This window comes from Trachurus japonicus, chromosome 3, assembly GCF_045865225.1.
Source record: "Trachurus japonicus isolate A0001 chromosome 3, Traja_1.0".
Lineage (NCBI taxonomy): Eukaryota > Metazoa > Chordata > Actinopteri > Carangiformes > Carangidae > Trachurus > Trachurus japonicus.
Genome location: NC_140909.1, coordinates 32161618 through 32188169, shown reverse-complemented (window position 1 = coordinate 32188169; position 26552 = coordinate 32161618). Strand labels below are relative to the sequence as shown.

Below are 26552 nucleotides of genomic sequence, written 5' to 3'. Positions count from 1 at the left end.
TCCTTGACTTCAAAATACTGAGAAACACAAACTCTGAGAAATATAAATGTTGGTTTCGGAACAAGAATTTGTCAGTATTTACTGATGACATCTTTTTTTTTTATTTCTCCTGACAACATGCAGATGCAGTTTGTTGTACTGACTTTCTGTTTCACTTCCTGAAGTGGAAGCAGTTTTATTAATCTGTCAGTTGAGCTAAGGTACAAATAAGGCACAATGAGCCACAGCAGATTAAAAGCCTTTGACAATAAAAACCTTTGTTGTGTTTGTCCTGATTCAAAATGGCTTCAACACAGACAGCTGCCAAATTAGAGAGAATTAGGACTAACACAGTCACAACAGTGACACCTGGTGGTTTGTAAGACTCATAGCAGGCCTCCAAACACCACTCCATTCGCAACAGGAGCGGTTTGCCTTTATTAAATCAGAGCTAGTTTTGAAATGTATGCTGCATTAAATGTGGTGACTGTTGTGCAATATATTGCAGAGAAATAATAAATAGCCACATTTTCGGATTTTAAAAGCAGACCTCATAGGAATCACTAATGTGCAGTAGTTTATGGCCAGTATGGACTGTGGTGTGCACTTATGTCTTTTAAGATTTTGGCTGATTTACAGTCAGTCTTCAGACCCCTAAACTGTTTGCACAGATTTAGTGTGTTTTAAGTATAATTTAAAATGTCTTAATAGAGAAACAAAGTGTTGTGTTGCTAAAAGTATTCGGATTTCAGACCCTTTACTAAGTCACTTCAGCCTGAAGTGTTTCCTTGTATTTGCTTGAATTTACCTAACTGAATTATCACATTATTATGTGTCAAAAACTTGGCTTGAGGAGTCCACCTAGGTCAAAACATGTTAGTATTAGTGAAGCTCTCCCAAAACCACATGATCCTCTGGCTCCTCTCTTTTAACTGTCCCTCAGAGCAGAACAAAAACATTTGGTGATGCTGCTTTCAGCCACTATGCCCCAAAGCTGTGGAACAGCCTGCTGAGAGAAGTTACAAACGTGGGCTAAAAACCCATCTTTTTAACCTGGCTTTTATGTTATAGTCTCATAGTGATTTTATTCTATTATACAGTTTTTATATTCTTCTATTTTATTACTTTCTTCTCTCTTATTGTTATCTTTCTTTTTAGTGTTTGAGTTTATTTATTTATTTTTAAATATTTTGCCCTATATTTCTGTCCTGCATTTTATTCTATTCTATTTTATAAAAATGTATTGTTGTTAAAAGTTGCTATTTTTTCCTCTATTGCTATATTTTATTGTTGTTTTTAATCTTCGTTATTCTTCTTGTTTCACATATACTTTTTCAATCAAAATGTAAAGCACTTTGAACGGCATTTATTTGCTTTGAAAGGTGCTATATAAATAAATTTTGATTGATTGATTGATTGATTGATTGATTGATTGGTTGGTTGATTGATTGATTGATTGATTGATTGATTGATTGATTGATTGATTGATTGATTGATTGATTGATTGATTGATTGATTGAGTGTCATGTCTGTAATTTGTAGCCACTGTTAAGTGAAAGGAAATCCAACACACTCCCAAGAAATAATTCTGAGTCTGTCTACTGTTTCTCACTCACAGTTTCTGTTCAATTTGTATATGCTGCCTTTGGGTCAAATTCTGCAGAATTCTAATGTCAACTATCATAGTTATGCAGATGACACACATATATCTCGCACTGTCTCCAGATAACTGCAGTCCAATAGAGTCATTATGTCAGTTGTTATGTTTAGAGCAAGTCAAAAAATTGGATGAACCAAAATTTCCTTCAGTTAAATCAAGAAAAACTGAGGTCATTGTTTTTGGCAATAAAGAGAAGAGGGTTTAGAAACTAAAGACCAAGTCCTTGGCGTGCTGATAGACTCAGATCTGACCTTCAACAGCCATATCAAATCAGTCACCAAATCAGCCTTTTATCAACTCAAGAACATATCCAGAATTAAGGGTTTCATGTCCCAAACTGATCAGGAGAAGCTGAATCGTGCTTTTATCTCCAGTAGACTTGACTGCTGTAATGGTCTTCTGACTGGACTTCCCAAAAAAGTATCAAACAGCTGCAGCTCATTCAGAACGCTGCAGCTCCAGTTTTAACCAGAACAAAGAGATCAGATCACATCAGCCCAGTTCTTAAGACCTTACACTGGCTCCCAGTCAGCTACAGAATAGATTTTAATGTTCTGCTACTGGTTTACAAATCACTGAGTGGTCTAGGTCCAGAATACATGAATGCCATGTTAGTAGAGTATAAACCCAGTCGAGCTCTGAGATCTACTGACTCAGGTCAGATAGTGGAGCTCAGAGTTCAAACCAGACATGGTGAAGCAGCATTTAGCTGTTAAACATTTCTCTTTTCACGTGCTTATAGCTGAGCTCTTTTAAAGAACTTTTAACTTTATTACTTTTTTATTCTTCTTTGCTCCTGCTTTTACAGTAACTGTGTTTTTTTTGTTTTTATGCTGTTTTATGCTGTTCTTTAAAAAAAATAAACATGTTTTGCCTTTATGTAAAGCACATTGAGTTGCCTTGGTATGAAATGCGCTATATAAATAAAGATGCCTTGCCTTTATACAGCACCAGAACTGAAGCTTCAGGGCACCAGTTATTCAGGTAAAACCACAGTCTGTTGCATCAGCATGAGCTCACCCTGTGAATCTTTTTGTGTGTGTTTTTAAACGTGAGATGCTTGTTTACAATCCGAAAGGTAACATAAAGCACACTGCTTTGTCATTATCAATCAACAGCCATGCAAACTGAGTGTTATTATGATAGAGAATAACAAGTACATTTTTGTCTTCCATGATGATGTATTTGTATTTCCTTGATCACAAACCGGAATATGAGGCCCCAAGCAGAATAAACTGCATGTATAATGCAATGCTGCTTGTAGCTAGCCCATAAGAAATCTGCAGCACAGCAGGCCCAGAGCCTGGAAAAGGTGGTGGAAATGAAAGAGTAGTTGAAACAGCATGACACTCAACTCATTCAGGAGAAAGAGGACCGCTGCTACAAGGAATGAAAACGGTAATGAAAAATCAACTGGACAAAATATGAGAACAAAACTGTAGCTTTTATTAAGAAAATGGGCAATAACTGATTTAAATGTACATTTCAAACACACATTTAATCATTTTGAATATGACATATCACAACTGTCACTGACACATAATGTGGTTTCCATTGAGAAAATAATTTAAAATAATTATTTCTACATAAATGACCAGCATTAAATTTACAAATTTGAACACTTTGGGGGCGTGGTGGGGGTGGCTGGTTTTGTAATGTTCGCTGATTTCTCAAACTCTGCCAGGAGCTTCGTGGCCCATTTCCAGGTGGGGTCAATACAGAACTGCTTGTTGCACTTTGTTGTGATACTGTAAGAAACAACACAACACATGTTGGACAGAGTTAGAAGAGGAGCCAGGGAGACCGAACACTGAGCTAAAAGAGAAGCAGCACTGGACTGTGATAAATCTTATCATTTTACTTTGTCACAATGAAATTACATATTAAAGGTTGGATCATTAATTAATTCATCATTCATCAAGTTGAAAACGTTTTTAAAATACTTGATAAAATACTTGCAACCTGAAATAAAAATGGCTTCCAGTATTAACAAGTGTTTATGAAAGCTCTATTTACACAAACACTAACCATTAGTACATGTCCTCATCCTCATGATTGTATTTATAAGTGCGGCATAATGTTCATCTGACTAGTTCTCCTCTGGTTTGGAGTTGATTTGATACATCATTTTACAAATGCTGGATCCATCACATGTTTAAAATTTTAAATGGAAATCATAAAGCAATTTAAGCTGCGCCTTTTAAGTACTGTTTGACCATCCAGCTCCAGCCAATCCCTGGCTTGTTGTACGACTGAACAGCTCCCCCATGTGGAGAGGCTGCAAACACCTAAGCTTTACAGATGTAGTTTTTTTGCAAAAGGATGGATTTTAACAAACCACAGACAACATGGCTTCAACTCTGCAAACAGAGCTGCTCACAAGTCAATGAAACGGCAAAAATGGACCAAAAATATATTTACATAAACACAGCATGTCATTCTGAATGATCAAGATGCCGGTGACTATTTTTTAATGAACGGCAGGCTTCTCTTGTTCTTCTGAAAGTGTTTTCCATGCAAAATATTAGCGCTGTGTATACTCACACAATGGCTGTGCTCTCCTTTGGGCAATCATCTGGAGTCATCCCCACGTGTTTCACCATATTCCTGGGAACTGGTGTTTTTCTAGATTCTGGACAGCAACTTTTCGTCTTGCTGAATAGGTGCGAACCTGTGAAGACACAGAGACACAGTTAACACCTGTCGAGACCTCAGACCATGCACAGGCCATGGTTCAGGGTCACAGCTCTCAGAGAGTTACTCACTGGCAGAGCTGTGATGCAGGAAGCACATCAGAGTCAGGAGAAGCAGAGCCATCAGGGTCTTCATGGTTCTTCTTGGGTTGGATGAAAGACTTTAATCTTCAGGCTGATCTGGTCTGATCTGTGTTGGAGACCTGCTCTGTGCCTCTTTATATACATTTCACCCCTCAACACTTCTAAGAAGCTGCTGGTTTAGCTTTCACTTCTCTTTTCTTTGGCTGTTCTCTGCAGAGAAAAAATATTGATGAAACATCAAATTATTCTGAAAGACAGATCTACACAGAATAAAATGGGGGGGTTTCCCTGCTTCTGCTCGCTCTCAGGACATGTTTGTCATCAAGTAAAAGATGCATCTTTACAACAGCTCACACACAGAGGTTTAATGATGTCAAATTCTCTCATCTGATCACCAAAGTCTGCTGGAGGAGGCTTAATTGTTCTGTTTATGTATTAATTAAACATTTCAACGAAACCCCATCTCTATTCTACATTTGTGTTATTTCAAATGTTGATGCAGAGGAATATATATAAATATAAACCTTCTCAGTGTAGTTTCACATCTCCTTTCTCAGTTTTCTCTTTTGAGCTCGAGGAACAACAGTTCAGTGTCAGCTAATTAGTCCAGTAATTTTAAGCCAAAAAAGGGGTCAACGTTGAACAAATTGCAACAGAAGCAAACTCAACTGATTTTGTATCCTCAACATGTCCTAAGGGAAAAAAAGCCCTGAAGAATCCCATTAGGGGAAAGTTTAGAAAAAGACCCAAATATAGCCCAAACATTTTTTTTTAACCTTTAGATATCTCCGTGAAAATTACTGAGTTGATTACTTACATTAAGACAAACAAAAAATGTATTAGCTACACGATTTTTGAAATTATTTGTTAACATGAGCAAATTTGCACACATTTGCATAAATTCCACCGTTTTGACGGCACATGTGGTGCTGTGGTGGTACCAGCATGAAAATTGGAATGAGTTGACTCCATCGGTCAGCCGACAAGAAACCACTTTAAATTTTAGGATGACTGCAATTTTTCAAGATAGTCACATCTTTAGTAGAGCAGGTATGACATCCTCCTATCTTAAGGAGAAGGACACTTAGCCTATCTTTTGATGGTTCACTGTAAAACATAATAGTCACCAAGACTTAGAAAAAATGAGTAACCTTTACTAATTTGATATAATACTAGGTTTAATCAAGTAACCTTTACTGAAAAACACAATTTACTTATTGTTTTGAGTAAAGATATATTTTTTTACTTGTCCAGAGCGAGTAACATTTAATTACACTATGATTAGTATGATTTACCTATTTATTTGTATTCACGGTTACTTGCCTAGAGCGACTAACCTTTAATTACATTGTGATTAGTATAATTTACTTTTATTTGTATTTAAGGTTACTTTCCCAGAGCGAGTAACCCCTAATTGCACTGTGGTTATAGTAACATTTACTTTTATTTGTATTTATGGTTACTTGGCCAGAGCGAGTAACCTCTGATTGCACAGTGGTTATAGTAATATTTACTTTTATTTGTATTTAAGGTTACTTTCCCAGAGCGAGTAATCTCTAATTTCACTGTGGTTATAGTAACATTTACTTTTATTTGTATTTAAGGTTACTTTCCCAGAGCGAGTAATCTCTAATTTCACTGTGGTTATAGTAATATTTACTTTTATTTGTATTTAGGGTTACTTAGCCAGAGCAAGTAACCTTTAATTGCACTGTGGTTATAGTAACATTTACTTTTATTTACAAGTAAGCTTTACTTGAGCAACCGGGCTTGGCTTGGCTTGACACAGCAGCACAGTCACTACGACAGAAGGAAACAGCGCGTTTTTAAATCTTTTTTCATATCCTGGACTCATTTCATCAGGAAGGTAAGTTTTATAAGTTATACGTTTTATGTATTAAATGTGTTTATCTGGCCGCTGCCGTTATGTATTGGACTAAGAATGGTGGGGGCTGTGTAACCGGGGTTTGGCGAGAGCCATGGAAAGTTCAAATTAACGTTAGTTCGCCACACCGTGTTAAAAGTCCATGTCTTCACATTAAAATGTATTTAAACCACCCGGTATTTGTTTCAAAGAGTGTTGTAATGGATGGAAGTTACAGACACACTTTTCGCCGGTCAAATTCGCCGTTTTGAAACCAAAATAAGTTACCTGAATCGTGAAGATGGAGGTGCGTTCAGTGAACAATGTGTGCTTGCGCCTGAGAGACAGCTGGAGGGGGAGAGGGGGAGAGGGGGAGCGGAGTAAAAATTAGCATTGGGCCGCTCACTGTCACTATGAAAACAGCGGTGGAACCGAGACGTTCCGCAGCGCTGCCAGGTGGAAATTGGGGGTGAGTAGTGAGCAACGTGCATCTTGGTAGAGCACGGCCGCTGTAGCCTGGGTTGAAGGGGGGTCTTCTGGCGTAAATTTATGTTCCAACGCACCGTGATACCGACCCCCCCTCCCGTTGTAGTAGAACCGCGCCAACACCAAGGCTATTTCTCCACGTACAAACCGCGACCAAACAGCCACTTACAGCCACAAATAATACATCAACAGCACCAAACGTCATCAACAGTACAAACAGGGTCCCATCTCATAATACGAGGCATCAATATCTGTTAGCTTAGCCTGGTTTCTATGGAAATGAGACGAAAACTACTCGCCCACTCTTTCCGTGTCCAGCATAGAGTCCAGGCACTGACATTACATACCTCCGTGGCCGACTGGACTCCCCCAGGTCCAGCATTTAGACTCCACCGGCTCTATCCCTCTGTCACTTTTAGCTTCCATTTCCAGCACACAACCACCACCGCAGCTGCCCCTCTTTTACTTTTCTCCTCCATTTCCTTCAGCTTATCATCAGTAAACTCGGTCTCAAACTGATAGGGGCGCCCATCGAAATGAAACCAGTCGTCATTGTTTTCGTTGGTCTTATTTTTTAATCTTTCTTATCTGCATGATAATGTACATCACAACAACGAAGTTCAAAGTTCAGTGTTTTCAACCCTGTTCAACTCGACCGCAGCAGGACTAGTGCGTTTGATTTTAACTCCGGGCCGAGCCGTAAGATGACGTTGATGCGCGGCTTGTCTCATGCTGCTTGTGTGCCCGCGGCGCAGAGCGGCTGGAGAGAAGGAGACGGAGGGTGCAGCTACTGTGAAGCGGGTTCAGTGGGTCAGCATGGTTATGTTATCCTAAAATCGACTTCTCAAATCTTGCCTGGATTATCCTACAGAGGCTAAATATTAATTCAGACACAGTTTCTGATTTGTGAAACCTTTATTCTATTTGTGAAAATGTAATAAAGGCAGATTTCACCATTTTCTCATCATATAGACCACATTAGACCTAGAGGAAAGGTTTCACAAATCAGAAACTGTGTCTGAATTAATCTTCAGGGCCTGTAGATTCATCTAGGCCAGATTGTAGAAGTCTAGGCATAGTGGTTTTTGACCTGGACCAGGTCTAATGTGGTCTATATTCTGAAAAAACAGTGAAATCTGCCTTTATAGGATTTTCACAAATAGAATAAAGGTTTCACAGATCAGAAACTGCGTTATAATGAATGTTTAGCCTCTGTAGGATAATTCAGGCGAGATTTTAGAAGTCTAGGCATAGTGGTTTTTGATCAGGACCAGGTCTAGTGGTCTATATGATGAGAAAACAGTGAAATGTGCCTTTATTGCATTTTCACAAATAAAATAAATGTTTCACAGATCAGAAACTGTTTCTGAATTAATCTTCAGGGCCTGTAGATTAATCTAGGCCAGATTGGAGAAGTCTAGGCATAGCGGTTTTTGATCTGGACCTGGTCTAATGAGGTCTGCAGGTATCAAACAAAAACGGTGAAATCTCCCCTTTAGCGTTTTCACAAATAAAATAAACATTTCACAAATACAATAGCGGATGTCAGGCACAATTAATGTCTTACCTAACATGTCTAAAATGTTTTTACAGCAGGAAGTGTCCTGGCTCCATCTGACCATTGTGAAGCAGCCCTCACTGCCACGTACTCCTCTACGCAGCTCTAGTCCCATCGTTGATGAGGTACAGACATGTTTTTTTATCCAGAGCACCTTACTACATGCAAGGTAATCACATGCACATAGATTGGTCAGTCGTCGTGACTGTTTTCAGTTATTTGCACACTTACAGACTAACATGAACTGGGCTCGATGATTACCCAGCATCCATTCTGGTGGTGTCTATCTGAGTTGACCAGGCTGTGTCCTTTCTCTAGGGTGCAGATGTACAGAGCTCCTCCTGGCTCCATCTGACCATTGTGAAGCAGCCCTCACTGCCACGTACTCCTCTACGCAGCTCTAGTCCCATCGTTGATGAGGATGATCGTTGATGGATTGTTGGACGTTATTAATTAACCGTTTGTACAATAAATCTTTGAGAATGTAAAATGCACACTTGCCAGTGTATGACTTTATTGTCAGACTGTTGGTTTGTTAAACAGCAAGTTGAAAGTTGGTACAGCGTTTTCAGTTTAGATGTACTTTATTACAGGTTTTTTTTTTTACTGTTAATTTGTTATAATAAAGGCCACAATATTATTTGTTTCTGAATTAAATTATATGTTTATTTTATTAACTTGATGTTCCTTAATGTAATCACTAATTAGAGCTCAAGTAAATTATTTAGTAAGTTTTACTAAATAAATGATAGAGTAAACTTTACTAAAGGATCGAGTAAACCTTTCTAAATAAATGATAGAGTAAACTTTACTAAAGGATCGAGTAAACTTTACTAAATAAATGATAGAGTAAACTTTACTAAATAAATGATAGAGTAAACTTTACTAAAGGATCGAGTAAACCTTACTAAATAAATTATTAAGTAAACCTTACTAAGTAAGTGATCAAGTAAACCTTACTAAGTAAGTGATCAAGTAAACCTTACTAAGTAAGTGATCAAGTAAACCTTACTAAGTAAATAATCAAGTAAGCCTTACTAAGTAAATGATCAAGTAAACCTTACTCAGTAAATACTATAGTAAACCTTAATAGCTGGAACGAGTTTCCATGCTTTTTTCTAGTAAGGTTTACTAATTGCGTCTTACAGTGTTGTTTTGATGACAGTTCTTTAAAAAAAAACAAAAAAACATGGCATTTTCACCTAATGATAGATAGAGAGATATTTGTGAAAGGGGGGTGGAGAGATGGAAGGACTTGCAGCAAAGGACATACACTCATTTTACATGGTAGCCTAAGCGCTAAAACTAGTTGGTAAGTTGATGAAAGTGAAGTAAACTCCGTGACTTGGTCCGAAATTTCAAGACAATACACTGGTCCCTTTATGAACCTCTGGAGGCAACTCATTCCAATTTTCATGTTGGTACCACCACAGCACCTTCCTACATGTACCGTCAAAATGGTGGAATTATGCAAATTTATGCAAATTTAATGGGCTATATTTGGGTCTTTTTCGAAACTTTCCCCTAATGGGATTCTTCGGGGCTTTTTTTTCCCTCACTCAGGTCATGTTGAGGATACAAAATAAGTTGAGTTTGCTTCTGTTGCAATTTGTTCAGCCTTTTTTCATAAAATGACTGGACTAAATCAGAAGAGAAGAGGCTCTATTGATTTTTTATGTGAGGAGAGAGGAAATTCATGCTGGTATAGTTTTGACTTCCTTGTTTGTTCCTTGAATGACTCAGACTTATTTCTCAGACTTCAAAATACAGAGAAGAAGAAACTGTGGTTTAGAAGTGATAGTTTTCCAAATGCAGATGTTGGTTTTGCAAAAAGAATTTGTCTATAATTTGTTGGATTGGTGTCCATTAAGTATTTATGTTCTCAGGTCAAAAGAAAATGAGGAACACTTTATAATAAGTATGCAATATGATGTGAAAGTGAATTGTAGAGTAAATGAATAACAATATAGGTAAATGTTCATGCTGCACTTAATTTGAAGAAAAAAATAAAAAATAAAACTATAAAACTAACTTGCAGTAACTGGATTAATCAAATTCAGTTTGTCTGTGGTTTTGCATGTGTTTGCTGTATTTATGAACTGACAAAATTATCTATAACAAGGTACACTAAGCCACAGCAGGTGAAGCACTCATGTAGGAGAAGTAGTAAAGCATAAGGTCAAGGTTGTCATCTGTCAACTGTTAAAGGGGAATTATGCAAGTCTGGTCGCTTTTCCTCTGTTTTGCTAACCCTCCTCTTGGCCATGTACCTTTGTTTTCAACAAAGCCTTAGTCTTATCCATCATAAACGAGATTATGGGTTACGCAGCGTGTTAGGGTGCTGCTGAGACGAGAGCTGGGACACCGGGTTGGTGGCGCTGATCTTGCAAGGTGGGATTTCAGCCAAGAGACACTAGGTGGAAGGCAAGCCTCCATTCTCCCTCGTAACAAGTAACAAGTCATTTATCAAGCCATCAAAATGACTCCAAAGCTGTTTAATTAAGGTAAAAATGTGGCATAAATGAGGTGAAAGTCCTGTTTAGTTCCTCTTTAAGTCAGTTTGTTAAAGGTAGGATTGGAGATCCTGGAAAAACGGTTCTAGCAGGCCACATTTTGAAAATACACAATTCAAAAGCACAGGAACACCCAATGCTTGTTCAGAAAGAAAGCCGTGTTGCCTACAATGGGATTACATTGGATTGCCTATCCCAGTGACAAGGTTTTTCATGATAATGTCACGTGTAGTGGGGCTTCACTGCGTGGCATTGCTAACTTTCTGCCAGCTTCATTCACAGGTAAGAAAACACCAAACATCATAATAAACCATCCAGCTTAGAGGTACTGGAGTGTGGTACATTGAAATACTGGCCTTGTCTTTTGCGCTTCATAACTCATTGAAGACTCTGAGCATGTACGCAATTAGTGCATGAAGAGCAGTAGGCGGAGGAGTGAGAGAGAGAGATGGCAGTTTGATTGATGCATCATGATCCAATTGTCTTGAACGTGGCATTCAACATGATTGGATGATGCTTTAACAGGACTGTCCATTCCACAGGTGACGGACTTTAAATTACTTGGTTGCAACTGGAAGAGGATTTCAAGCAGTAGCAACAGGATTTCAGTAAAAAATGCTCCAGAAAAAGATATCCAACCCTTCCTTTAAGTGTGTGTGTGTGTGTGTGTGTGTGTGTGTGACGTAGCAGTAGCAGTGATAACATCAGTTTTAGCAGCAGCAGTATTAGTAGAAGCAGCATTCTTGTATTAGTGCTAATAGCACAATGTGGTGTCAAGTTGATTTTCACTTCCCTCATGTTTCCTCCAGAGGCTCAGCAGCTTCTTCTCAGAAGAAGCTGAACCTCTGAAACAGGAAATACTTCACAGTAGACACAGGGTCTTCACTTCATTATTCTGAAAACAAATTTGAATATCATTTATCGAGTAAATGCAGAGAAGCAAAACTCTCACTGTTTCCTTTTTTACCTGCGTGATGTGATTATAAGATTATTAGATGTGTAAATCAGTCATCTTCACTATTAAAAAGCATTACTTAAAGGGTTACTTCACTCAAAATCAATACTTCACCAATTTTCTACTCACTGTCATGCCAAGGAAGGGTTCGGAGAACTTTCGGAGTTATCAAAACGCTTTTGGAGTTTGGAGTGCAACAGATTTTTATATAATGGTGGCGGATAGAGCTCACTTTTGAATCGTCCAAAACAAACACTATGAAGCATCCAAATACCTCCATACTGCTCATCCGTACTGACCCAAGTGTCCTGAAGTCGCGACATGAAAAAGTTGTTCAGAAAAAAATTATTTGATCTCTGTTTTTAGCCTAAAATATAACAAATATAACAATAATAATAATACATTTTATTTATAAAGCGCTTTTCAAGAACTCAAAGACACTGCAAACTATAATCTGAATGCTGAATATAATGGTTTTACCCCCATTTTACACACTGGACCTTTAAGAGAAAACAGGCAATATTAAACATTAAGCAAGCTTGAAAAGGTGGATTTTTACAAGGGTATTGAAGGTGGACAGGTCAGAGCAGGATGGGTTTGGGAAGAAAGTTTCAGAGGGAGGGGGCAGCTACACTGAAGGCTCTGTTGCCCTATAGGTCCAGTGCTTGAAGGGCAAGGAGTGGCCAGGGAGCTGTAAATTGTATCGAATTTGGATTGAAAAAATGAGAGGAATATACAATATACTCACCAAACACTACACAAGTCCAACTTTACAGACTGAAAAAATTTAATTTCATTCATTTCATTTATTTTTCTCCATAGACCCAAATCAGTCAACATGTCAACAAAAAACGTTCCAGTGTAGAGTGCATAACACTGTAAGTTGAGCAAATATCAGACAAAAATGAAATATTGTATCCAAGCAGGTTAAAATTAAAGGAAAAAGAAAGAAAAAAAGGAAAGGAAAATCAGGAAAAACAAAGCAAAACCTTGTTACACAAAGTGAAGAAAAGACTCAGAAATAAATTCCCCCGTAACAAAGAGGACACAGGTCAACAAGTCAGGCATTGACATTGTGTGTGGTTCACAGAAATAAGAAATATCGGCTTCTTCCTCTGGTAGATGTTTTGTGTGGTAAGTACTGGGGAGGAAGTGAAAATAGGAAAACAACTGAGTCACACAGTTTTAAAGTGAAACTGATGTTAATAATGCTAATTTTATATCTATATAGCCTAATTAATAGATCCACTGTGCTCTGAACACTTCTAAAAACCTACATACTGTAAATTGATTAATGTGTAATCTGGATTTAAAAGATCACACTGAGACTGAGTTCCTCAGCCGGACATGGTGGAGCACAGGATCGGGGGAGGAGAGAGAAAGAGAAGAGCGATAACTCCTCCCTATATACACCCCTGCAAGGGAAAGAGCACAGAGAAAGTTTAAAAAAAAAAAAAAAAAGAAAGAAAGAAAGTTAGTTACCCTACATGGCCAACAGAGGGGGCAATGTAACATCCATACAGTATGTGATGGATTCAGCATTTATAAAGCAAGTAATCTATCACATGTTATTTGTCAGTGGTTCAGACGATCATTTATAAAGTGTCAGTAAAGGATTAACAAACTGTTAAAAGTCATTACTCTGTTAAAAAGAAAAAAATAATTAAACTTTGTCAATTTTAGATTTAGATTTATAATGAGCATTTGGAGGTTTGGATCTTCAGTAGGCTACAATAAAACCTAATTCACAACTATGAAATCTCAAGAAAAAGAAAAGAAGAAGCTATACCTGTGAGTTTTCATTGGATTCCTCCCCCCACCCCAGCCCATGTAGACACGTGCCTGATACATACGATGATTGAGACATGTACTAATTTGTGTTAACACAACTATTTGTGTGTTATGCAAGATTTTGGAGTTTTTGGTTGTTTGGACAAAATAAGATTTGAATTTTTACAATGAAAAGAGCCACGAATTATTCAATTAATTCAGAAATCTACTTTCCATAAATACAGTGCTGGAATCAAAAAACAACAACAAGGTTTATTTTGAATCTTTTTATTGGTTAGGTCATCCAGCTACCTTACCTTCAAATACTTAAATTAATTTTTTTTTTATTTTTTTTTTTTAAATATTGTCTCCAAAGAGGAAAGCAGAACTAAAAGCAAAAGTCATTCACACATATCGTTTAAAATGTGAAAAAAAAAAAAAACAACATAAAATAAAATCAAAGCTCCTCCTAAAACACTCAAATCACAACATCAAACAGATAATAATTGAAATATAACACACTATACACAACTGAATCTATGTATCTGTAAAGAAGTGGTGCAACATGGGCCAGAACAAACACGCCGGTGCACTCATTACGTTCATCAAGTCGGGAGCGGTCTGTACATCCTTCTGTTGCGTTCGTGTGGCTGAATCTCTCTGGGGCTTCCCTCCGTGTCTCCAGGGGCAGAGTCGGGGCTGTGATTAGATGTGGGTGGGTGTCGGTGTGGCCGCGCGGCGCCGCGGGAAAAGGCCGGTCATGATAATGGCTTCTTGATTTAAAAACCGAAGGTGTTCTCCCCGCTGTACGCCACGTATAAAAAGCCATCCTCGTCCTTCTCCTTCTCGTACAGCTGCCCCATCGTGATGCTGCAACAAAATGAGAGGCGGTTACTACGGGAGACCACAGGTGACCCACGACATCCTCTGATCTTATTCCATGTTATTGTGTTTTGCTTCAGCAAATCCACCATTTTCCCCATTTGACATTTCAGATTCATGTCTGGTCCTGAGAGAGACCTGATGTTATCAAATATAAGACAACACCTACTTTTTTTTAAACCTTATCTACTGCTGCAGCAATTGTAATCAGTCTGTCAGGAGACGTGATAAAATCGCTTAGCTCAAAGATTGTTGGTCAGGGAAGATGCTCTACCCCCTTTATACCTCTGTACAGCTGTAGATCCTTCCTTTCTTAATATCCGCTCAATAATTTAAGCTCATCAGTTCAATAGTTTTTAATCAGAACCTTCAATATTTGCCGGAGAATTTTATCATAACATGTCAGATACATATTTTATGAATATTTGAGCAAATGTCAGTTTATGCCAGATATCAAAAGACTTGGATTGGGACCAAGAGAAACTTATTTCTGGAAGACTTGAAAACAAGAAAAAACTTAGGCTAAATCTTTCTAATCTCTTTAATCTTTTGCTTATGTGAGTTTGGACCAAAATAATAATAACACCACTGGTCAAAGCAAAACTTCAGTAATATTGAGCTGTATGTGTCGCTACACTGACCAATGCTGTAATCCTCCCTACTTGTTGCTCTCTGTGACGGGACTAAAAATAGAGACTGAAGGTGCTGGATGATGACCAACCAGCTGGAGAGGAGTGTTGGGTGTAACTGCTGCTCACCCTGGCTGATGAATCAGCCTCTATGTGAAACCTTTACAGTGGATTATTATTTCTTGCTGTGTGGCAGTGTGACGAGTTCAAACATCTCCACCTACTTCTCTTTTTTGTTTAAAATGCAGAGCTGATGCTGCCTCTGTACTCAAACCACAGAAGACACATGATGGCGATAAGAGGCCATGAAGAAGGGACAGTGTCACTTTATACAGACTGTGATGACGCCTGAAATTTCACTGAGTGCCTGCTGATAAGAGCCATAAATATGATTGACTGTACTTTTATCTCAACAGCCTTATATGACCATGAGGTTACAGACTAGTTACAGCTCAGCTGTTCAAACTCGAGCAGAAACGATTCCTCATCCAACTCATCCAAAGAACTTTTTTTTTAGTTTAATAATCCAAAAAAAAAAATGTTGGTGTAATTTTTCAAACTACACCAAGTTCAAGGGAATTACGGCATTATTTGGCAATAATAGTTTTTTGTCTTTTTTGCAAGATCATGTTCTTTCCTTGCAGCCCGGGAGCATCTGATCCCAGCTCAGCTAATCACTACTTCATTGTCCATTTTCTCCCAGACGCCCCTGGCTCTGCTCCAGCTGAGGCTCCAACTGCTCCTCACTCTGCCTCTGAATTCTTCGCCACTTCTTAATCGCAGACTTGTTTTAAACGTGGAACAGATCACATCCATGTTTTCTCTGCCCCTGCAGCAGAGACCGATTATCAGGCTCAGTTTCCTCTACGACATCGAAGACCGTCTGTCCTGTTCAAAATGTAAAACTATCGTGACCTCGACTTTCATGTCAGCACTTGATAACCGAGAGATTCTGTGCCGTCATGCTGCAGCATCTTCACTTCAACAGCTACATCCTGTTTATCTAAGCACTTTATCACTAATGGCAAACTTCACAAGAATCATCATCAGATGTTTACAACTACACGATGCACTAATGACCTAACCCCAGATATCCCTCATATGTGTTGACAGAGATGAAAATAAGCAAACTTCTGTCTAATCAGGGTAAGAGGGGTATAAGAGTTTTTGCTAAAAAATAGACTTTTCAAAAAAAAAAAAAAATGCAATTATCTATTGTATTGCCACACTGTTGCCAATAGCTACACAGCCCTACTGTCATTTTAAAATTTTAAAGCTAAATAGATCTGATTTTTACGACTCTTCCCATTGTTTGTTTGTGTTGTATGAATCGTGTTTTTTTGTTTGCCTGATTAAGATTGTTTTCCTTGTTGTCAGGTCTGAAACAGAGACCTGAATGATCTGATTAATTATGACTAAAAGTAAAAAATAAGTACAAAATCTCTAATGTCCTGGCTCAGACCTGGACTGAGGCACGGTCTTGTCCACAAACAGGAAGATGGCCTTCTCTGAGGGCAGCTGGATGCGTTTCCTGATGATCCACATGAACTGAGCCACTGTGATGTCAGAGGGGACCAGGTACTTCCTCTTGTCGATGTCCACGATCTGTGATCCAGAGACTTTCTCCACAATCACCTGACAAACCACACACACATACACACACACACACACAGATGTGAGTAGAACAACAGGCAACATGTGATGAAAGAAAGCAGACATGGAGTTCCATTATCATCACTCACCGGCACCCTGTCAGGGTACTTGTTGCGTATTTTGGCTGACTCTATGCATCGATGTTCTTCAGGACGGAAACAAAAAGACAAAGACAAAACACTGGCATCAATAAGCTGGTTGTTTCACATGAGAACAGAAATACATGTCTCTTACTCAATACCTCCACTTTTGAACAACATCAGAGGAAACGGGTGATGGACACAGATCAATACTGGACAACTGAGGTGTGAGATCTACGGACGTCCGCTGTGAATTAAGATGCACAGCGACCGTCTGAACTACAGCCATCAATTTGTTCACTTAAAGACGAATGAGCAGCTTTTATCATGAATAAAACATCAACAGCACATTAACTCTGGGATAGTGGTGCCATTTCTGTGCTGGAAGCTGTTACACTAACTTCCTGCTGAAACCATTATCTGATTATTAGCCCCCCTAAGACTATCAGGTGGAAAAGACAACTACTGTATAACCTATGAGAAACAGTGATGTACTTTTCCACAATTCTGTTTTTACATTTTATGACATTTTATCAACAAATTATTTGAATCAGTGATTATAAAAATACACCATAAAATTGTAATCACTCTTCTTTCTGTTTCACTTTTGATCAGGTTCCGTCACTTTTAATTAGGATCCAGGATCCGTGTATTTGACAGATGGCAATAAACCCAATAGTTGTCTGGCTGATGACTGATCATTAGTGACAGATCATTTCAGCTTTAGTCGGGAGCTGAGTCGGCCTTGAGGCCTGCTGCGACTCCTCTGCACAACAACTTCCTTTTCCGTGCCAGTGGAGTTAAAGTCAGGTGGAGACGGATGAATAATCTGATGTTTAGCTGCACAACAGACACATTGAAGCTGCATTGTCCTGCTGCTGCAAACAGCAGGTCAATACAGAGCGAAGGCTCAGCAGCTTAATGTGTCAATACCCACCATTAGCCAGGAAGCAGCTCGTCTCCCCCCTTTACTTGTGAGGACAAAAGACACGATGATTCGTGGACCATACTCACTCAAAGCGTCATTTTGTGAGCGGAGATACGCGAGGAGGCTTTTACATGAACTGACATTAATATTTTCAGCCATTTTTAATGTGTTTGATGCGGTCGACACAGCTAGGCTACAAACCAAAGCCTCCTCTCTCTGAACAAAAGCCTGAAGGACAGGCCAGTCTGTGCGGCCGACGTCTTTTTAAGTTGGCTTTTATAAACATCACCCCCCAATCACACTATCACAGCCCTGAATAACGCATATCCTTCAAGAAAATTAATCTGCGTAGACATTTTCTGACACTATTTGATCACCTCCCTCCTCCCTTACCCAAGGAATGATCCTCTTTGAACATCCATTTCATGTTTGCCGTTTCCGGGCTCTTTTCGCTCGATGTGACAGATTATAAACACGACTTCACAGTTAACTCAGGTTTTCTTCTTTTTGTCTCTCTTTCTGTGTTGTCTGGATGTTAACCTCTTGAGTAGACACTCTAAGGGCGCAGCGGCAACGAGCTCCTCAGCAAAACAACAAACAACAGCCCCGTCTTCGCGAAGAGCCAGCGATGACGTCACGAGAGACCGTACCATTCCGCCCCGCAGCGGAGGGGGAGCGAGCCGAGGAGGAGAGGCAACGTTGTCACTTTCTTATTCCTAAATAATGTAAATGTGATGCTTTAATTAACACATTTCCACCAAATCGACCTATTACAACTACAAACTTTGGATATCCATTGTGGATATGTGATTTTCACACCACCTTCTTGGCAGTGTTCCCTGTTCGTCATGTTTGGGCCTCCCGCATGTTTCTCGCTCTGTGCAGAACATAAACATAACCACAGTGTGTAGTTCATGGCAGGGCGCAGGGCTGCAGTCTCTGCGATAGTACTCATGGGTGGATGAGGCCCGAGGGGTTCCGTGGGCCTGGGCCCTCTCCCACAGAGTCTGTAGGTAGTGACTGTTAACATTGGGTTAGGGTTAGGAATTGAATTGAACGCCATTCCTGCAGAAGTAGCTCACTTGCTGCACCAGACCCTTATGCTTACATACTTACAGTAGCCTATGTCAGACAGAGTTTTGTGTGTGTGTGTGTGTGTGTGTGTGTTTTTTTTAAAATGAAATATAAAATATCTTTTTATGAGAAAATTGTTATGTGTTTTCAATGTTTCTACAAAGAAAAAAAAACAGCATTTGATTTTGAAAACAGACCAAACTGCCTGACGGTTTTTGATGTTTTTGGTTTTGCAGGAAGAGTCAGGGGTTAGCCTAAGTGAAAGTAGTTTGACAATGAGAAAAAAATGTTTCAAGAAATGTGTTTTAGTTGCGAAAAACTGTAATAAAAACAAGTCATGGTCATTGTAATGTAAATGGTTTAATTTTAGCTCCAGAAAACAAAGCATGAATAAAATCACATATATTACATTTAAATGATCTTAAACACACATTGAAGAATGAGGAGGAGGTCCTAGTTCTTGCAGTCCGGTTTATTTCCATCCGTGGGCTGAGCCTTTGTCTGGTTGTTAGGCGGCAGAGGTTTTCCCAGATGGTGTCCGGTGGTGATGCCGTAGGCCTGCGACTCTTGCTCCTCCTTCACTTTAGGCCGGAGCAAGAACCCCCCCTGAAAACTGAGGTCGAACAGCTCACAGGGGGCAAAGGTCAAAGGCTTTTCTGCCAGCAGTCCTTTCAGCCGGCCTCGCCACCCCTCTAACATTGCGGTTCGCACCATGGGAGGACAGTGAGCCGGGCTCCAGAAGATCTGAGGGGCAAGGACCTGAAATCCACAGAAGTGTAGGGTGCCGTTCTGAAGGACACAGGGAGAGAGGCAGGTTCACAAACATCCACCAGCACTGAACATGTACGTGAGGTAATTTCATGGTGTGTACAAGATAGTTTACAGTGGAGAGATGCAGATAAGAAACATGAGGTAGGAGGATATAATGTGCAGTGCAGTTGTAAAATACCTGTAGAGGCCACAGTGTGACGTTGATGTCTCCATTGACCCCATCAGGCTGGAACATGGTCTGTGTTGCTCCGGTAGAGAAGGACAACATCGCCTTCTTATCCTTATTAATGGACACAAAAACACAGTTATCATACAGGCTGAAACATGCTGCCTCTACTTACAGAATCGAAATAAGTTTAGTGCTGGAAACCACTTTTGAGACCAAATCCTGAGTATCAGTATCAGGAGGGTGTTTGTTCCATCAAGCTCGCTTAGCACAAAATCTGGCTTAAATGGCTGAGTCTCGCTTATTTTAGTGAGAGTTCCATCAACGTGGCCAACAATGTTCCATCGAGACTAGCTCCACCTCAGTAACCAAGGAAACATGGTTCTGGCTAAGCCTGACACTTCGAGCTAAGCTCAGACTTTCTGTCCCATTAACCTGAGCCTCAGCTCCGTTCCATCAAAGTGGTTAACACGAATGCCAACCTTGTAACCATGGTGACTTATGCTACGGGGCAATCCTGGTCTGGAGCAGGATTAAGGTGAAGATTAGGCTAACTCCATTTATGTTCAAAAAATGTCCAAAAGACAGTTCTGCCGGTGCTTTTACACACCGTCATGTACCTAATGATAAAATATTAAGATATACAATATAGTGTAATTCATTCAAAAAACGCTAACTATTAAAAAATCAAATCAAATCATGTAGCTACACCAAAAAAGATAAAATTAAAATGAGGTTAGTTTATTAATAACTTTGATGTTTTGACACTTTCTTCGATTGGATTACCTTAGATCCAAATGTTTCATCAGTGTTGCAGTGAGTCCTATCATATTGTGTTGCACCTGTCATGTCTGAATTAGCCTAGTTTTTGTTTTGTTGTTAATGTTTTGAGTAGCTCCATGACAATTTCACTGTGATAGATGTTCAGATGTTTCCCCACACTCTTTCCATGTGTTGTGTTATATTATGTTACAAAATTACTCAGTTCAATTCAATGATACACAGTGACCTCAGCTTCCCCACCTGTCTTGACCCCATCACAGTTGAAGTAGCCTAATACAAGGAAATAATGACAACAGTAGTGTAGCAATAATTAGATAACAAAAAATTGAATCCATGTTGCCTATGTGGTACACACCTTGAAAATGCCGTTGTTGTACATCTTCTCCAGGGAGAAAGCGAAACCTTGTGCCAGGACTCTGTCCATCCAGCCCTTCATGATGGCGGGCACGCTGAACCAGTACAAAGGAAACTGCACAAACCCACAGAGAAACAAATTAATTTCTTTCCTTTAATGTCTTCATTTTGGATGTGTGCTTTTTCTTAATGCTGTTTTGTAGACTATGTGTATCACCTCCATGCTCTGACATGCAGGATAAAAACCAAGCAGCTGGTTTATTCTTTTAATTTGTATGGGATTTAGTGAAGCATACAGGATATGGCTGGCTGGTGTTATTTTCTTGTTGCCATGCAATACAATAAAAAAGAAAAGCAGTATAATGTGTGTGCTACTCTGTAATTGATCTCCAGGTGTGACAGCCACACCTCTCACCCCCTCACACTTTGATTTGTCACAGCCAGAAAAATCTCAGCCGTTACCAATAACAATTACAACAGTTGTCGCCCCAATGAGTCATGGCAATGGGCAAAACAAAGGCCCAGACGCTGACACAGAAAAACAGAATGCAGTCGCCTTTAAAGCAGAAGTATGATCCGGTCGTTTTGGCTAACTTCCTGCCAGAGGATGGAGTTAGCAGTCCCCGCCCTCGTCCCTACGTCACCACATTCACGCGCATCCCTTGGCTGCACACACAGAGAGGACTGCCCCTTTATACCGTTCTCTCTCCTCATTGGATAAAGGTTGTAGGATACAAGGAAAGTTTTCTCCTCGGCTTACAGCAGAGCAGAGTGACTGACAGACCCGTGTTTCAGACCAAACACTCTATACAAGTGATTGCTGTCGGAAGATATAACTATTTAAGACTTATATTAACACAAACATTACGCTTACTTCTGCTTTAACATTATTATTTTTTACATGTGTACAAGTGTTAATCTGCTGTGGTGAAAAAATAACACCTGTGACTTTGATGTCACTACTGCTGATACAAGTCAATTTAAAATCACTGTTGTTTATTGCAGATAATTCAAAAAACCAGTGTGTGTAAGTCCATCAAACAACACTTTTTGACTCCCCTCCCCGCACTCTGGCTCTCAGCTCAGTGGTCACTGTTTCTCCTTAAAACAGGTCACAAAAAATGTTCCTAAACAAAAGTTGGTGTAGGATATATCTTAACACTGTCAAATAAAAATAGAAGTAAAGAGCACATTTATGTGGAACTACTTTCTTTGGTGTAGTAATCCACACAGTCCACCAGACCTACTGTAACTAAAAGGACTCTTCACAATAAATGTCATTTTAATTCATATACTTTTTACATGATGAGATAATGGTACAAGTGAGTGAGTCTGTTAGCTGAGAGAGTGTGTGGGTGTGTATAATTTAATTATTTTTATTTTATTTATGTATTTTTTAAAGATGCTAAGGAATTTGCTGAAGTTTTGTTGTATTTCTTGACAATGACAGCATCTATCTACAAAGATGATTGAACTTGACCTGATGTTTTCACTTTTCATGGAAATAAACGTCCTCCATAGTCTATAAAGTCTTGTCTAATGCTGTGAGTTAGAAGTGTACACATAGCTGCACTCATGATGCAAAATGTTAAGCCCAGGTTAAACGCAGGTACGGCACACCTGTAGCTGTACCTGTTGTGAGGTGTGAATAATATTTTAGAAAACATAAAAGTCTTTTCTCTATTTCAGAGGAGATAAACTGGAGGTGTTTGATATGTTTGGTGTTGCAAGAAGAGTGAATCAGAGGTTTGGTGAAAGTGGTTTGATAGTTGAGTTTTGTGTTTACAGTTCTGAGAAAATCAGAGAGGAAATGTCATGCCAAGAAATGTGTTTTAGCACTTGTGACTCCACGCAGGGCAGACCGGAGAGGTGGGGTGTCTGACCTGGAAGACAATGAGTTCGGCCTCCTCCACTTTGCGCTGCTCTGCCACGATGTCCTCACTCAGGCGGCCGTCCATCCAGGCGTGCATTGTCTCATCTCCATACTTGAAAAGTTCCGGCTCCTTCAGTTCACCTGCACATGATAAACTCCATCAGGACTTAAAGGACACATAAGGTGATGTTCCATAGTTTTTGTATCCTGAAAAGTAGCATAAGTAGCAAAAGTGTAGAGACTACAGATGGATATTAGCTGGGAGCTAAATCTGGTGCAACCATCCTTTCATTTTTTTCCCCTTTAAATGTTAAATGTTATTAAACTAATAAACTAAACTAAACTATATGTGTATCCATTAATCTTATGTTTCCGAACCATAACGCTTCCCTTCCTGCTGCCCCAAATAGTTACTAGAGCACTCCATGTGGATTAATCCACAACCAATACATTTACAGTATGAGTTGTATCATGTCCTGGACTTGGACCTGAAGGCCACAGACAGAGGTGGGAAGTCAGTAGGTGTTGAGAGAGACAGACAAACCAATGATGTCCTCCTGTGTGGCACTGGCTCTGAAGTTCATGGCGTAAAGGTCGGACACGATGACCCTGAATCCCTGCTCCGTCAGCTCCTCAACAGCCACATCACGAACCGCTGCATTGAATGAGCCCGGGCTCTGGTGGGCATACACAATCAGAGCCGTCTTCTGAGCTGTCTCACACACACACACACACACACACACACACACACACACACACACACACACACACACACACACACACACACACACACACACACACACACACACACACACACAGACTCATCAGTTCAATTCAATTCAGGAAACTTTATATGAATATTGTGATATTGTGGCCGAAACATTTCACAATATAAGTCTTCTGAACAAAAACAACAATTACACTAAAAAAGTGCAAAACATAATGATGACAAAATGATATTATCACATGCATATCATTGATACAATATAATTATTGTATCAATGTGTTGCAGACAGAAAGTTGTTAGCTTTGATGGTTGTTGGTTTCTGTTACTAATTTTGAACTGATGATGGTGCTAGAGGAAAATTTAAGGATCAACAAAGAAAGATGAATGTTTGAACAAAATCTCACAACAATACAGATTTTTTTTTAATTTCCATTGTCATTTTTTTGCAGCTTGTGTTTCGTCAAATTGATGAAGGTATTTCAGCAGCAAGTTTGTTTATTTGCATTATTTATTTTTGTTTAGCTCTCAGGGCCACCATACAAAATAGGGGAGAGGTGAAAATGTGGCTTATAAAGGAACACAAATTACAGTAAGTATACAGTATATCAGTGAGTACAGTATTCACAGTGTATTTTTAGTATGTTAGGTGAAAAAATGGCACTGACATAAAACACAAAGTGCATATTAGATTTTTGATATGTGTAGGTTGATAAGTTGACGATAGGTTGTTCTAGCTGATTGTATACAATAATTATAATTATAATAGAAAGTTATGAATGCAATGATATTGCTAATGATTGATATTCATAATAACAATCATCAAAGTTTTAACACTTTCTACACTTACTGGTGTAAACATGTTGTAGCTAAATGTAGCTAGTGTTGTTTTGTTGTTTGTTGTTTGTTGCTAAACAACAATGACCTGTGCCCTCTTTCTCTCGGGGAGTAAAGTCTATGATTAAAATAATGATAATAATTACAACAATACAATTTAGTGTGTCATAAACAGTTTATACAGTGCATATAGAGGCTAAATAAGTTAAATGTTGAATAATATGTTGGGGTGACAGAAAAGATATGGATCCTCTTCTCAGACCAAGAGGATTAGTTATTGTTGGAATAATACAATAGACAATCTAAATGAATTAAACTTTTTATGTTCTTTATCTACTGTGTGAAGTCACAGTAATAAAATCTGATTTGTCCACAGAGAGGTGAATGATTTACAGATTTAAGGCAGATTTAAGTGTGAGAAAAGCTTTAACTTAACCTAAACATTCAAGACAGATTTCTATGTTAACACCAACTGCATCTGGTTGTAAACAGATATTGTATTTGTCAGCATAAACTGTATTTTACTTGCTTACTACAACAGTGTGTAATAAACTATATACTTTAACTATAAACAGCACACAAAAAATAAAAAGGTACAGCTTTATAGCTGATTTAATTCATATGTGAGCACCACATGATATTGAGCTTTGAAACAAATGGTTGATCTCCTGAGATAAGTCTAATTGTTTTCTAGCCCTTAAGGTGCAGCACAGAACGAAATCAAGATATTTTCTTCACTAAGAGCAGAAAAAAAGTACATTTGTTCAGCAGCAGTGTGAATACATTACATGAAGCGTGACCAGACTTTGTCTTTGACTTTACTGTAAGTGGTTTTCACATGCACAGACTGATTTGAGTAGAAAGCAGTAAAACAGGCAGAGACTTACCCATGCTGCCTGTCTGCTGGATCCTGGTCTGCACTGTGGATCTGGGCCGGGCCACCTTTATAGACCCGGTGGCTTTCTTTGCGTGAGAAACATGCTTAGATTAGATATCAGATGGAGTAAACGTGTCTGAGTCTCACAGCTACACACTGGAGGAGAAAAAAAAAAAAACCTCTGCTGTCAGACTGCAGGACCGGTTTAGTTCCTGGCTGAGGAGGAGGAGTGTGTGTGCGAGCCAGCCAGCGGGGCTGTCTAGTCACTGGTGCAGGGGAATCAGATTGGTTTCATTTGGCCTGGAAAAGAATGTTTGGGTCACTTTTAAGGGATAATCCGAGCAGGTCATGTGGCTTAATAAACGCTTTAATCCCACTTAATTTCACCTTATTAGCAGGAAAGTAGAGGAAGGTGTCAGTTTAGTAAAGCCTTAGCCGTTCCCTCAAGTCCCGGTGTTTACGTCACCTGTCACCTTTTGTTTTTTGTCTGACTGACTGCGTGTGGAGCAGTAGAGAAAACTTCTCACACATCTTAGAGGAAATAGAAGTGAAAAAGTATCATTTCATATCATTTTAAATTAGGCAGTAACCAAATTTGTCTTAATGGTAAATAGAAATCCCACTTTTTAACCAAGCCTTAAATTAATTACTTGTTTAATTCAGATGTACTGTGCTTTGACCCTGAAAAAATAAAAACTATTATATAAAACAATCAATGATAAAAAATAAAAAAATCTTGGAAACACAATGAGCTCCATTCAGTGGCTGTTCAGACATTCACCCTGCTCCTCTTTCTGTGTAATGCGGCAGGAATGCTACATAGAAACCTCTGTCACCTGCTGGATCACCTGGTTTCTCGTCCTCAGACTAATCAGACATCAGACAAGCAGATCTCACACAGAACTCAGTTCAGTTTACCCAGGGTTCACAGGAAACAGGTCCTCTGTGGAGAGCTCGGACCTCACGGCTCCACTCTCGTCTCTGCTCCTGTGTTTTTATCTTTGTGTCCACTATACTGTTTCTGGGTCACGTTGAGTTCCACTTCACTGCTGCTTCGTGTATTATCCTCCTGGGGATCAGACGCACCCTCTGCACGTCACATGTCAGACTGGTATGTAACAAGGCAGGAATGTGACACGGACACTTCTGTCACCTGCTGATCACCTGGAGGAGCCTTGGCGCTGAGACCTGCCCAGGTTACCTGCCATGGGGGACATTTTTCAGATGCTCGGCTTACACGTAAAGAGCTGTGATGTAACTGTGTGCAGCAGCAGACACAACAGTCAAAGTGTGCCAGGTTTATATACATATACAGTATTGTTATTGTACACTCATCAAAGGTCAGAGGTCACAAAGGCT

At 39.3% G+C, this 26552-nt stretch overlaps 3 protein-coding genes across 3 annotated transcripts; all 3 read right to left on the bottom strand.

Moving 5' to 3' along the window:
• Positions 1 to 3070: 3070 nt before the first annotated feature.
• On the bottom strand, positions 3071 to 4527 carry LOC146990214 (C-C motif chemokine 5-like). Its single transcript, XM_085773146.1, has 3 exons — positions 4405 to 4527; positions 4184 to 4310; positions 3071 to 3387 (listed from the first exon to the last, which is right to left on the bottom strand). The coding sequence occupies exons 1-3, from the start codon at positions 4466 to 4468 to the stop codon at positions 3246 to 3248; spliced, it is 333 nt and encodes a 110-aa protein (XP_085629272.1). The 5' UTR covers positions 4469 to 4527; the 3' UTR covers positions 3071 to 3245.
• A 9307-nt stretch (positions 4528 to 13834) lies between these two features.
• On the bottom strand, positions 13835 to 18326 carry LOC146990213 (gamma-aminobutyric acid receptor-associated protein-like 2). Its single transcript, XM_085770588.1, has 4 exons — positions 18128 to 18326; positions 16816 to 16871; positions 16536 to 16708; positions 13835 to 14432 (listed from the first exon to the last, which is right to left on the bottom strand). Exons 1-4 carry the CDS (start codon positions 18159 to 18161, stop codon positions 14342 to 14344), a joined length of 354 nt encoding a protein of 117 aa, XP_085626714.1. The 5' UTR covers positions 18162 to 18326; the 3' UTR covers positions 13835 to 14341.
• An 826-nt stretch (positions 18327 to 19152) lies between these two features.
• nqo1 (NAD(P)H dehydrogenase, quinone 1) lies at positions 19153 to 26127 on the bottom strand. Its single transcript, XM_085770576.1, has 7 exons — positions 26112 to 26127; positions 25204 to 25279; positions 23300 to 23467; positions 22766 to 22896; positions 20884 to 20997; positions 19758 to 19859; positions 19153 to 19597 (listed from the first exon to the last, which is right to left on the bottom strand). Exons 2-7 carry the CDS (start codon positions 25205 to 25207, stop codon positions 19262 to 19264), a joined length of 855 nt encoding a protein of 284 aa, XP_085626702.1. The 5' UTR covers positions 25208 to 25279; positions 26112 to 26127; the 3' UTR covers positions 19153 to 19261.
• Between the last annotated feature and the right edge of the window lie 425 nt (positions 26128 to 26552).

Excerpts from the sequence above, each read along its gene's own strand:
- LOC146990214 (XM_085773146.1), bottom strand. The coding sequence starts at position 4,468 with ATGAAGACCCTGATGGCTCTGCTTCTCCTGACTCTGATGTGCTTCCTG. Across the intron at positions 4,311-4,404 it reads CCTGCATCACAGCTCTGCCA|GTTCGCACCTATTCAGCAAG; the intron begins GTGAGTAACTCT and ends GTGTCTTCACAG. Across the intron at positions 3,388-4,183 it reads AAGGAGAGCACAGCCATTGT|TATCACAACAAAGTGCAACA; the intron begins GTGAGTATACAC and ends TGTTTCTTACAG.
- LOC146990213 (XM_085770588.1), bottom strand. The coding sequence starts at position 18,161 with ATGAAATGGATGTTCAAAGAGGATCATTCCTTGG. Across the intron at positions 16,872-18,127 it reads CAAAGAGGATCATTCCTTGG|AACATCGATGCATAGAGTCA; the intron begins GTAAGGGAGGAG and ends TCCGTCCTGAAG. Across the intron at positions 16,709-16,815 it reads AGTACCCTGACAGGGTGCCG|GTGATTGTGGAGAAAGTCTC; the intron begins GTGAGTGATGAT and ends GTGGTTTGTCAG.
- nqo1 (XM_085770576.1), bottom strand. Across the intron at positions 19,860-20,883 it reads ACAACAACGGCATTTTCAAG|GATAAGAAGGCGATGTTGTC; the intron begins GTGTGTACCACA and ends TCCATTAATAAG. Across the intron at positions 19,598-19,757 it reads TCACACTGTGGCCTCTACAG|AACGGCACCCTACACTTCTG; the intron begins GTATTTTACAAC and ends TGTGTCCTTCAG.